The sequence below is a fragment of the Cherax quadricarinatus genome, chromosome 43 (assembly GCF_038502225.1).
Source record: "Cherax quadricarinatus isolate ZL_2023a chromosome 43, ASM3850222v1, whole genome shotgun sequence".
Lineage (NCBI taxonomy): Eukaryota > Metazoa > Arthropoda > Malacostraca > Decapoda > Parastacidae > Cherax > Cherax quadricarinatus.
The window spans coordinates 8,156,337-8,170,558 of record NC_091334.1 but is presented as its reverse complement, the minus strand read 5'-3'; the positions used below and the strand labels follow the sequence as shown (position 1 = coordinate 8,170,558).

The following is a 14,222-nucleotide window of genomic DNA, read 5'->3' as shown; positions in this document are numbered from 1 at the left end:
TGTACACAAAACATAACTGGAAATATTTGTGTTTAAACATACCTCATGAGTTCTGTCATTTAGATGTGAATCAAGAACTGTAGCAATGGAAAGGGCACGCTCACGTTGTACACCATCCAGAAGCACCATTGAACGGGCAGCTGTAAATTAAATTGGCATTTCACTTAATAGTGTATAAATCAATATTACTGCATGACGAAAACGATAACATCTGTTAAGTACACAATATATACTGTATTTAATAATGAAAATATAAACCACATATTGTATCTAGGAGTACAAGCAGAGGTATGCACGTGTATACATGCTGAATTGTGAACAGGATATTATCTATGAAGAGATTCTGGAAAGCTGGCTTAATACATTTGTTTGAAATGTTTATGAGGAATTCCTACTTACTGGTACAATAGCATAAACAGCTGAGATGTACAAGTGTGCAACTGTCACAGCAGTTGCCCAAGCCTGGTAAGTAACCGAGGTGTAAAATGTCAGGTCAGCTAAGGTGCATGTTACAGAAGCGTTCACATTTCTTCAGCTGTCCATAATGGTGGGCAGACTTCTCCTCCTGGTGCTGCTTTATGATGGAGGCTTACATGGTTTTTCTTTTCTTAAGGATTCCCAAAGAACCTATGGTTAAGCTTCTGACACTAACTGTCATTGATGTTTATTGCTCATGTGTTTTCTTATCTTGCACCTCTAATATTTTCAGCTCTAGACATACCTCAAATAATCATCTTTTCCATGCTGCTGCTTAGAATTTTAAAGTTGCCTCACTGACATAAGCTATCAACAGTTTTGCCAAAGTTTGTGCATTTCTTCCTTTTATCTCTCCAGCTTATTTTATAGGTCCATTATGAAATTGTATTCCTCTGATGACCCTGCCAAAGCTGCCTTGAAGTTTCTGCTCCTCTTGCTTCACCTAACACAGATTTGAGAAGATCTGATGATTTTGAGATGACTTTTTTTTTTAATTGCACTTTTTTTTATTAACCTGTCCTCATTGACCTCAACCAAAATTTCCAGGGTTTTCTCGTCTTCTATATGAGCTTTAATGGCAGCTTTATCTATTTCTTCAGAACTATCTCTAGCTTCTTTGCTTGATTTTTTGAACTTGTGATGACATTCAATAACTGCTTCTCAGATTTCAGCTGCTCCACAAGTAAGCATATTGCTTGTCTTTAAAGGATACAATATTTTCCTCTGGGTTTTCTTTTATGCACTGACTGCTCTGTTGTTATATGTGAGAGCACAAACATGAATTTTAGATTCCAATGTTTGTAACTCAGGGCTGGAAGACATGATCTTAAAACAGTGGCAGTCCAACAGTTTCCTCCCATCATATAGTGAATGACAAGTATGGTGACTAATTCAAATTTCTTTTCTTAGAAATGTAATTATTTCCTTGGCAACATGACATGGTTACCACATTGCTAATGAGTTTTGGGAAAATTAAAAAGAAAATGTCAAAATAAAAGCCTCTGATGGTTTCAGCAAGATCTTAAAAGATTAAATAACTCATGAAAGCTGTAAGCATGCAGTACCATGTGGTGATTAATTTGGAAAACAGAAACAAAAATTTCATACTAATGCCAATATAACAATATCAGGGAGGGAGAAACTGTGCAATCCTTTGTCAACACCACTATTATGAGGAAAGCCACATGGGGTTGGCAGATTAAGGCCTGTATAATTCCTCTCTTGTCCTATTAATCAGAATTCTTTTTTTATACACTATCCTTCAGGAGGATATAAAGTTTAACATCAATGTGAACAATAAACATGTTAAAACAATTATTCCCATTTTCTTTAATATACATATTAACCTATGTTTACTATACATAAATATGAGCAAACCTTGTAGTCTGTGTGGGAGAGATTCTTGATTATTATTTAAGAAATCTTCATTAAGCTTATTATGATCTGTTGTTGGAAGAAGTCTGGTCACTTCCCTATTAATAACATCCACGATGGTCCCACATTGAGAGCTAAGTTTTTCTTGTCTATATTGCAAGAATCGTATCAAACACGTGTGGAGTTCAGGGTTGGAAGGTTCCAGTTTTAGTGCTCTTTTAAGTGCCTGAAAAACAACAGGAAAAAATTCTTAAGGTCTGAAAATAAAAGTGGCTTCTTGAGAACAAAGTCAAAATCTATATGGATATAAGATAATCTAGGTATACAAAAAATGTATAGTGAAGGGTGACAGCTGCCAATGATGCAGACAATCCAAATACATTTTTTAAATACATCAGTTATTTTCCATAAAGACTGGGAGGGCCAAGAGAAGAAAATGCATTTATCACCTACTCTCTAGATGTCTTTCTGTAAGTGCCTGGACATGATACTCCTATGACCAAATGATCTGCAACATCTCCCTATCTTTCAAAATGAAGACACTGGGGATGTGATTAGTGAACAGAGGAAAGGTTGCTTTAGTGGTTGTAATACCTATGGTCTATCTTGGCCTGTTTTTAAATTAGAATTTGTTGAACCTTGTGTAAATTTGGACAAATTGGTTGAAGGGGCAGTTTCTTGTGCTATACTGATAGAACACAAGACAAGCTAGCAAAATAGTCAAGAATTTAGATGAACTGAGCAATGGAATTAGCTTAAAATGGGACACAAATTCGGCAAAACTGCCAATGTATAAATTGGTCCCAGAGTGTTAACTTTGCACCTGCATAATTATGGAAATTTTCAATCAAATTTTGTATTTTTGGTGTCATTACCCCTCATTAAAAAATTCTACTATTTCAAAAGAATTTTTTTTAAATGTGGACACTGCAAGCACTTTTAATTCAGGGGATCTGGACTGTGAAAATGTTAATAAAAATTGCACATTACAAAAGTGATAAATCAAAAACCACTTCTTATATACAGTATTAGTTTTTTAATTACCTGTAGCATGAGTAGTGGCTTGCCTTTTCGTAGATAAATTTCAAAGGCCATTAAGTGAGTTTGGATTCTATTGGGTGCTAAAGATTGAAGTGGCTTCAAGAAATGAATAGCTTCACCTAATGGATCCTCAGTCCGTTCCAGCTTACTGGGGTCTAAATCTTCCGCAGGTTGATTATCCAAGTCATCCTGAAAAGAAATGGTGATAAAACATGTACAATACAGTATTTATAAGACTGTATACACCACAATTATATCAACTTTCAATATTTTTTTTTACAAAGGCTATTGGCACTGCAATGAAATTATACAATGTAAAAAAGACTTGTACAGCACAACAAACATATACAGGTTCATACCGTATTTCCTCCAGATTTCGCTTTATGGTGTTCAGCTTTCTTTTCTTCTTTTTTCTTTTCTTCCACTTTATTTTGCTCTGCTTTTTTGGCTGCTTTCCGTTGTTTCGAACGCAGTTTCTTGAGTTCCGCCGGGTTCATATTTGCTAGAATAAAAAATTTAGAGATTAGTACTGTCATCCCCTTCTCAATGAGTGTTTGCTTAGTGAATTTCATTAGTGACTACATGTGTTGGAGCCACACGTTTTGCCCTGATTAACCCTTAAATGGTCCAAACATATATATACGTTTTTTCAACATCTGAAAGTATGTAAAAAAATGTAATCTTTTTTTTTGTTTTACATTTGAAAATGTGTAAAAAAAAAGTAGATCTACTTTTTAGCACTACGAATTTGAACGCCGATTTGTTTGGACCGTTTAAGGGTTAATGACCATTTCCTCAAAGCCGGTGACATATCACAGGCACACTATTTTTTTTTTCACAAAATCTCGTTAAATTTCACTCTTAGTTATGTCAACATTTCCTAAGAAATGCATAACCAAAACAAGAGATTTGGGCAATAGATATTTTGAATGAAATATTTCACTTCGTTTTTATTTCAAGTGATGTGCACTAAGCTGGGAAAATTAACCAAGTCAGATGAAGAATGACTGTCCTCTCAAGGCTGGAATACTGCTGTACATTAACAGCCCCCATTAAAGTGGGCAAAACCGCAGATTCACAGTATGTACAGAGAACCTTCACTGCACGTACAAGTTCATTCAGTTACCTAATTTACAGGGAATGTTCAAAATCCCTTGACTGTACTCCTTGGAATGCAAATGAGAAAGATACATCATAATTTATGCCTGGAAATTATGAAATAATAAGAGGGAAATTATGAAATTATCAGAGAGAGAGAGAGGTCCTGAGTTACTATTAACAAAAATTTGCCACCAGAAAATCAAATACAGTGTGTAGGTAAATAATAAACCATAAAATAGCATATCAGTAAATAATAAACTAAATTAGCTTTCAAATACAGGTACCATCCGACTTACGAACGAGTTCGGTTCCCGACAAACTGGTCGTAAGTCGAAATGGACGCAAGTCGAACCTTACTACTGAGTATCAACATCACATTTTTGTAATGACTTTATTTTATTGTTTTATTTTGGTATTTCAATTTTTACTTTTTATGCTGTTAGTACTGTATTTTATACTGTAAGGTTTAGGATAAACACTGTACAACACAAACAGTTGTTTATTTCCCAGAAATTTGGCATAGAAAACAAGGTCGCAAGTCGAGTGGTCATATGTCAAGCAGGTCGTAAGTCGGATGGTAGGTGTACACAGATGGATAAATGTAAAAAAAAAATCATATCTTAAACCCAAATTGCAAGACCACACACGCACACACACGCACACACGCACACACGCGCACACACGCGCACACACGCGCACACACGCACACACACACACACACACACACACGCACACACACACACGCACACACACACACGCACACACACACGCACACACGCATACACACACACGAAAACTTCACAATGCCTGCAACAGGAAATGCATGCATGTGACGAGTGGGGTTCCACAAGGATCAGGCCTAAGGCCAGTGCTGTTTCTTATATGACTCACGAAATCGTAATGACACGATTGCAAACAAACCATACCATGGGCGGGGATAAAACCCGTGATCAGAGAGAGTCTGATCGTGGGTTCTATCCCCACCTGTGGTATGGTCTGTTTCTTATATATGTGGACAACATGACAGAAGGCAGAGTCAGAGGTGCAGTAGTCCCCCCTTATCAATGGGGGATACATTCCAAGACCTACAGTGAATACCTGAAACTGTGGATAGTTGCAAACCCTATATACAAGTCATTTTTGTTTGCATACATAACTATGATAAGTTTAATTGATAAATTAAGCAAAATATGTCTATAATTAGCACTTTTTTCCCTGATGGCAAGCATTTCACAGCTTCTCGTAGGCTTTGAAGAACTGCCAGCATCACTACTGTTGTGCTCTGGGGCCATTTTTAAGCAAAATTAAGAGTTGTTTTTTGGGCCACAGTAAACCTGCCTGGATAACTGAAACTTTGGATATTGAATCCATGGATACGGGGGTCGTACTGTATACCTGTTTGCAGACAACATAAAAATAATGAGAATACAAGTGGACGAGAACCAAGAAAGGTTACAGGCCTGGTCTGACAAATGGCTTCTGGAATTTAACCCCACCAAGTGCAAAGTTATGAAGCTTGGGGAGGGACAAAGAAGACTGGAGATGGAGTAACCTCACTCAAAGAGGAGGACCTTGGGGTGAGTATCATACTGAGCATATCCCAAAGTGTACATCAACTAAGTAGGTACTTGCTGCAGCAAATGTGTGTCTGGCAAATCTAAGAATAGCATTTTTACATCTAAGTAAAGAGTCATTTATAACACTACACTGTGTACATCAGCCCATATTTGAGTATGCAGCACCAGTATGGAACCCACACCTGGTCAAACACATCAAGAAATTGGAAAAAGTGCAGGGGTTTGCAGCAAGACTAATCCCAGAGCTAAGGGGTATGTCCTATGACAACACTGGAGGACAGGAGGACTAGGGGTAAATATATTGATGTTAAAAATACTGAGAGGAATTGACAAGGTGAACAGAGACAGAATGTTTCAGAGATGGGTAATAGGAAGGCACAGCTGGAAGTTGAAAACTCAGATGAGTCAAAGGGATGTTAGGAAGCATTTCTTCAGCTTTCGAGTTGTCAGGAAGTGGTGAGTGAAGTGGTTGAGGTGGAATTCATACAAAGTTTTAAGAAGAGGTATGATAAGGCTTTAGAAATCAGGAGAGTAGACCTAGTGGAAGTGGTAGTAGCTACAATATGAAATATTTCTGTCATAAGTGACAGTATCAGGCAGTGGCAGACCTACATTTTTGGGGCCCTGAAGCTTGAACTGTTATGAGGACCCCTTTGCAGCCCCTTCTCACACAGTAGATCCAAAATTTTTAAGCAATGTGGACTAAAGTCGCTTCTGGGGCCCCTTCAGGATTAGGGTCCCTGAAGCTTAAGCCTCATTAGTTACATAGATCTGCCTCTGGTGTCAGGTGGTGATAGTGCCAGTAGGTGCTGATAGATGGTGGTTAACAAGCAACAACATCTACAATGTAAGGTATTAAAAAACCATATTATGTTTGATGAAATAAACATTTAAAACACTTATATGGCCTTGGAGGTGGTGTGTACCTAACCTTTTCATGTATAGTGTGTCTGATACAGAGGCTTCTTTATATAAAGCACCAATTTCAGGAACATAACTTCTGCATATAAATGCTGAAAACTGGACGGCATGTAAAGACATATATCTACAACAAAGATACTAAAGCCCCATCACATCCCATTCTGGTATTACCCACCAATTTAAAAAAAACGATGCCAAATTAGAAAAATTAAAAAGCCAACTCACTGACAAGTACAATGATAATAAAAAAAAATATCATTCAATGAAAGATGCTCAGGTCCACACCTCGTGTCACAACAGCTATTTTGTTTTGATTTAATATTAAGTTTATAAGGAAAACAAAGACAAAACTATTATCTTAGTGCGAGTGTAATATCTACTTAAGTTTGTTCATGCTGGTGATTGTGTGTTATGGTTGAGTATCTTTGGGTAGGTCAGGCTGGGATGGAACACAACACACATTACGATATCCTGCTCTTAGGGTTCAGATTCCTGTCTGTGGGAATCCCACAGCTCGCCCTCAACCCTCATGCTAGCATGATCCTGACCTTCCAGTCCAGGATACAAAGGCTGACCTGACCTTCCAGTCCAGGATACAAAGGCTGACCTGACCTTCCAGTCCAGGATACAAAGGCTGACCTGACCTTCCAGTCCAGGATACAAAGGCTGACCAGACCTTCCAGTCCAGGATACAAAGGCTGACCTGACCTTCCAGTCCAGGATACAAAGGCTGACCTGACCTTCCAGTCCAGGATACAAAGGCTGACATGACCTTCCAGTCCAGGATATCCAACCGTGAATGGCTATCAAAAAAATTACATTGCTTTCATAGATGCTTGCTGTCTAACCAGACTGACTGGACTATACCACTGAGGATGGTTACTGTCTAACCAGGCTGATTAGATTATACCTCCACGCAGGGCTGGATTAAGACATGGGTTTTAGGGGCTGCAGCCCAGGGTCCTCCACCAGCTGGAGGGCCTCCAGAGATTACAGAGATGACAGTTACTCCTGTAAGTTTATAATTATAGTATGTTATTACATTACGTATATGATAATTTTTGCTAGAGATTTAAAAATGGATCCCTATAAGGCAGATAGATGTTATTTGGTTTGCTAAAACCTTATAGCCGAGTGTCATTGTGTCAACCTGTCAAGCCTAGCGGCAAAGGCCTACTGTCCTTTTTATATAGTTTTCATATTACCTTTTTTTTTTAATGATGACTGAAATAAGTTTAAAATTAATGATGTGGATTTTGCCAGTGTGTTATTGTGTTAAAACATAACCTTTTATGCACATAACTAAACTTGCAATATACTGATGTTTTGGAGAAATTTATTTCCAAGAAATTTCGCAAAGCAAATGTTTAAATTTTAATTGTAATTAACATTGTAACAGTATTTAATATTTTTTTATTTTTTTCCCTTGTAAAAATATCACTAGGGGTGCCTGAGAGTACCTGCAGCTCAGGGGGGTACAAAATATCACTGGGGGTGCCTGAGAGTACCTGCAGCTCAGGGGGCTCCAAAATATCACTAGGAGTCCCTGAGTACCTGCAGCTCAGGAGACTACAAAATATCAGTAGGGGTGCCTGAGAGTACCTGCAGCCCAGGGGGTACAAAATATCACTGGAGTGCCTGAGAGTACCTGCAGCCCAGGGGTACAAAATATCACTGGGGGTGCCTGAGAGTACCTGCAGCCCAGGGGGTACAAAATATCACTGGGGGTGCCTGAGAGTACCTGCAGCCCAGGGGGTACAAAATATCACTGGGGGTGCCTGAGAGTACCTGCAGCCCAGGGGGTACAAAATATCATTGGGGTGCCTGAGAGTACCTGCAGCCCAGGGGGTACAAAATATCACTGGAGTGCCTGAGAGTACCTGCAGCCCAGGGGGTACAAAATATCACTGGGGGTGCCTGAGAGTACCTGCAGCCCAGGGGTACAAAATATCACTGGGGGTGCCTGAGAGTACCTGCAGCCCAGGGGGTACAAAATATCACTGGGGGTGCCTGAGAGTACCTGCAGCCCAGGGGGCTACAACATCTTAATGCAGTTGTCTCTCGATGAATGGTTACTGTCAAGCAAGCAGGTATAACTACACTAACCAAGCAATCTCTCTCAGTTATATACAATGCTTCAACATCCCCGGCAAGGGTCACACCACTGACACTTATAATCTCCATCCTGGAAACCTGACAAATTTAGTGAAACCTGCTTAACCCTTTCAGGGTTTCGGCCGTACTAGTACGGCTTACTACCCAGGGTTTTTGACGTACTAGTATGCCTAAATTCTAGCGCCCTCAAATCTAACGAAAGCTGGTAGGCCTACATATGAAAGAATGGGTCTATGTGGTCAGTGTGCGTGGTATAAAAAAATCCTGCAGCGCACAGTGCGTAATGAGGGAAAAAAACTTTGACCGTGTTTTTGGATTAAAACAACGATTTTGCACTGTATTTTCGTATGGTATTTATTGTTGTATTCTAGTTTTCCTGGTCTCATTTCATAGAATGGAAGACATATTACAGAAATTGAGATAATCTTGACTGGTTTTACAATGAAAAGTACCTTGAAATTGAGCTCAAAGTAGCAGAACTCTTCGATTTTTACCAAGGTTCAAAAGTAAACAAATCATACTAAGCGTCCAATACACGTCAACTGGTGAGTCTAATATTCTTTCACAAGTACGCTGATATTATTTATACCATTTCTACACTAATGCAGTAGTCTGCATAACAGTAAATCTTCTATTTTTTTGTGAGAACAAATATTCAAAGTGGAAAGCAAAAGAATGTAAGGGGGGCATGGGGACGTGACTAATGAACAGAGGAAATGTTATTTTTGTGCCAGGAATGTCTTTCTTGTTTATTCAGGACCCTATTCGGAAATTGGCATCTTTTGAAATTTGTGTGAAATTGGCAAAACTGCTAAATTCTGACCACTGTATTCAATAGTTGAAATCGGTAAATGGTGGTCTCTTGTACCCATTCGATAGAAAAAATGGAGTTCTAGCGAAATAGTTATGATTTTTGTCGACTAGTACACTGGGATTGGCTGAAAATAGGGCTCAAAGTGGGCAAAAGCGCCGATGCGAAAACATCGTCGAGACCGCTAACTTCGCGAGAGCATAATTCCGTAAGTTTTCCATCAAATTTCATACTTTTGGTGTCATAATGATCGAGAAAAGATTCTTTCTTTTCACAAGAAAATTTTTTTTTTTTGAAATTTGGGCGACCCTGAGAACAAGTCTCTGAGAGGGCCTGTCGACCCTGAAAGGGTTAAGGTAAACGAGGAGCTTCAACGCTGCTCAGAGGAAGTGATTGAATCATCAGAGGAACGGCAGTGACTGAATCATCAAAGGAAGGGCAGTGACCGATTCATCAGAGGAACAGCAGTGACAATCATCAGAGGAACGGCAGTGACCGAATCATCAGAGGAACGGCAGTAACTGAATCATCAGAGGAACGGCAGTGGCTGCATCATCAGAGGAAGGGCAGTGACCGAATCATCAGAGGAACGGCAGTGACTGAATCATCAGAGGAACGGCGGTGGCTGCATCATCAGAGGAACGACAGTGACTTAATCAAAGAAACAGCAGTGACTAAATCAAACGAACGGCAGTAACTGAATTATCAGAGGAACGGCAGTAACTGAATCATCAGAGGAACGGCAGTAACTGAATCATCAGAGGAACGGCAGTAAATGAATCATCAGAGGAACGGCAGTAAATGAATCATCAGAGGAACGGCAGTAAATGAATCATCAGAGGAACGGCAGTAAATGAATCATCAGAGGAACGGCAGTAACTGAATCATCAGAGGAACGGCAGTAACTGAATCATCAGAGGAACGGCAGTAACTGAATCATCAGAGGAACGCCAGTAACAATCATCAGAGGAACGCCAGTAACTGAATCATCAGAGGAACGGCAGTAACTGAATCATCAGAGGAACGGCAGTAACTGAATCATCAGAGGAACGGCAGTAACTGAATCATCAGAGGAACGGCAGTAACTGAATCATCAGAGGAACGGCAGTAACTGAATCATCAGAGGAACGGCAGTAACTGAATCATCAGAGGAACGGCAGTAACTGAATCATCAGAGGACCGGCAGTAACTGAATGACGGCAGTCTGAATCATCAGAGGAACGGCAGTAACTGAATCATCAGAGGAACGGCAGTAACTGAATCATCAGAGGAACGGCAGTAACTGAATCATCAGAGGAACGGCAGTAACTGAATCATCAGAGGAACGGCAGTAACTGAATCATCAGAGGAACGGCAGTAACTGAATCATCAGAGGAACGGCAGTAACTGAATCATCAGAGGAACGGCAGTAACTGAATCATCAGAGGAACGGCAGTAACTGAATCATCAGAGGAACGGCAGTAACTGAATCATCAGAGGAACGGCAGTAACTGAATCATCAGAGGAACGGCAGTAACTGAATCATCAGAGGAACGGCAGTAACTGAATCATCAGAGGAACGGCAGTAACTGAATCATCAGAGGAACGGCAGTAACTGAATCATCAGAGGAACGGCAGTAACTGAATCATCAGAGGAACGGCAGTAACTGAATCATCAGAGGAACGGCAGTAACTGAATCATCAGAGGAACGGCAGTAACTGAATCATCAGAGGAACGGCAGTAACTGAATCATCAGAGGAACGGCAGTAACTGAATCATCAGAGGAACGGCAGTAACTGAATCATCAGAGGAACGGCAGTAACTGAATCATCAGAGGAACGGCAGTAACTGAATCATCAGAGGAACGGCAGTAACTGAATCATCAGAGGAACGGCAGTAACTGAATCATCAGAGGAACGGCAGTAACTGAATCATCAGAGGAACGGCAGTAACTGAATCATCAGAGGAACGGCAGTAACTGAATCATCAGAGGAACGGCAGTAACTGAATCATCAGAGGAACGGCAGTAACTGAATCATCAGAGGAACGGCAGTAACTGAATCATCAGAGGAACGGCAGTAACTGAATCATCAGAGGAACGGCAGTAACTGAATCATCAGAGGAACGGCAGTAACTGAATCATCAGAGGAACGGCAGTAACTGAATCATCAGAGGAACGGCAGTAACTGAATCATCAGAGGAACGGCAGTAACTGAATCATCAGAGGAACGGCAGTAACTGAATCATCAGAGGAACGGCAGTAACTGAATCATCAGAGGAACGGCAGTAACTGAATCATCAGAGGAACGGCAGTAACTGAATCATCAGAGGAACGGCAGTAACTGAATCATCAGAGGAACGGCAGTAACTGAATCATCAGAGGAACGGCAGTAACTGAATCATCAGAGGAACGGCAGTAACTGAATCATCAGAGGAACGGCAGTAACTGAATCATCAGAGGAACGGCAGTAACTGAATCATCAGAGGAACGGCAGTAACTGAATCATCAGAGGAACGGCAGTAACTGAATCATCAGAGGAACGGCAGTAACTGAATCATCAGAGGAACGGCAGTAACTGAATCATCAGAGGAACGGCAGTAACTGAATCATCAGAGGAACGGCAGTAACTGAATCATCAGAGGAACGGCAGTAACTGAATCATCAGAGGAACGGCAGTAACTGAATCATCAGAGGAACGGCAGTAACTGAATCATCAGAGGAACGGCAGTAACTGAATCATCAGAGGAACGGCAGTAACTGAATCATCAGAGGAACGGCAGTAACTGAATCATCAGAGGAACGGCAGTAACTGAATCATCAGAGGAACGGCAGTAACTGAATCATCAGAGGAACGGCAGTAACTGAATCATCAGAGGAACGGCAGTAACTGAATCATCAGAGGAACGGCAGTAACTGAATCATCAGAGGAACGGCAGTAACTGAATCATCAGAGGAACGGCAGTAACTGAATCATCAGAGGAACGGCAGTAACTGAATCATCAGAGGAACGGCAGTAACTGAATCATCAGAGGAACGGCAGTAACTGAATCATCAGAGGAACGGCAGTAACTGAATCATCAGAGGAACGGCAGTAACTGAATCATCAGAGGAACGGCAGTAACTGAATCATCAGAGGAACGGCAGTAACTGAATCATCAGAGGAACGGCAGTAACTGAATCATCAGAGGAACGGCAGTAACTGAATCATCAGAGGAACGGCAGTAACTGAATCATCAGAGGAACGGCAGTAACTGAATCATCAGAGGAACGGCAGTAACTGAATCATCAGAGGAACGGCAGTAACTGAATCATCAGAGGAACGGCAGTAACTGAATCATCAGAGGAACGGCAGTAACTGAATCATCAGAGGAACGGCAGTAACTGAATCATCAGAGGAACGGCAGTAACTGAATCATCAGAGGAACGGCAGTAACTGAATCATCAGAGGAACGGCAGTAACTGAATCATCAGAGGAACGGCAGTAACTGAATCATCAGAGGAACGGCAGTAACTGAATCATCAGAGGAACGGCAGTAACTGAATCATCAGAGGAACGGCAGTAACTGAATCATCAGAGGAACGGCAGTAACTGAATCATCAGAGGAACGGCAGTAACTGAATCATCAGAGGAACGGCAGTAACTGAATCATCAGAGGAACGGCAGTAACTGAATCATCAGAGGAACGGCAGTAACTGAATCATCAGAGGAACGGCAGTAACTGAATCATCAGAGGAACGGCAGTAACTGAATCATCAGAGGAACGGCAGTAACTGAATCATCAGAGGAACGGCAGTAACTGAATCATCAGAGGAACGGCAGTAACTGAATCATCAGAGGAACGGCAGTAACTGAATCATCAGAGGAACGGCAGTAACTGAATCATCAGAGGAACGGCAGTAACTGAATCATCAGAGGAACGGCAGTAACTGAATCATCAGAGGAACGGCAGTAACTGAATCATCAGAGGAACGGCAGTAACTGAATCATCAGAGGAACGGCAGTAACTGAATCATCAGAGGAACGGCAGTAACTGAATCATCAGAGGAACGGCAGTAACTGAATCATCAGAGGAACGGCAGTAACTGAATCATCAGAGGAACGGCAGTAACTGAATCATCAGAGGAACGGCAGTAACTGAATCATCAGAGGAACGGCAGTAACTGAATCATCAGAGGAACGGCAGTAACTGAATCATCAGAGGAACGGCAGTAACTGAATCATCAGAGGAACGGCAGTAACTGAATCATCAGAGGAACGGCAGTAACTGAATCATCAGAGGAACGGCAGTAACTGAATCATCAGAGGAACGGCAGTAACTGAATCATCAGAGGAACGGCAGTAACTGAATCATCAGAGGAACGGCAGTAACTGAATCATCAGAGGAACGGCAGTAACTGAATCATCAGAGGAACGGCAGTAACTGAATCATCAGAGGAACGGCAGTAACTGAATCATCAGAGGAACGGCAGTAACTGAATCATCAGAGGAACGGCAGTAACTGAATCATCAGAGGAACGGCAGTAACTGAATCATCAGAGGAACGACAGTAACTGAATCATCAGAGGAACGGCAGTAACTGAATCATCAGAGGAACGGCAGTAACTGAATCATCAGAGGAACGGCAGTAACTGAATCATCAGAGGAACGGCAGTAACTGAATCATCAGAGGAACGGCAGTAACTGAATCATCAGATGAACGGTAGTAACTGAATCATCAGAGAAACGGCAGTAACTGAATCATCAGAGGAACGGCAGTAACTGAATCAACAGAGGAACGGCAGTAACAATCATCAGATGAACGGCAGTAACTGAATCATCAGAGG

The 14,222-nt window shown here is 41.1% G+C and overlaps 1 protein-coding gene across 3 annotated transcripts in view; it reads right to left on the bottom strand.

The window, feature by feature from the left end:
* The window catches only part of Naa15-16 (N-alpha-acetyltransferase 15/16), a 244,969-nt gene that overhangs the window by 4,298 nt on the left and 226,449 nt on the right, over window positions 1-14,222 (bottom strand). For all 3 annotated transcript variants that reach the window (XM_070093550.1, XM_070093551.1, XM_070093552.1), the window contains exons 13-16: window positions 3,252-3,394; window positions 2,896-3,081; window positions 1,855-2,077; window positions 43-140 (exon numbers count right to left, since the gene is read on the bottom strand). In XM_070093550.1, coding sequence (XP_069949651.1) covers window positions 43-140; window positions 1,855-2,077; window positions 2,896-3,081; window positions 3,252-3,394 — 650 coding nt within the window. The remainder of the gene's footprint in view (window positions 1-42; window positions 141-1,854; window positions 2,078-2,895; window positions 3,082-3,251; window positions 3,395-14,222) is intronic.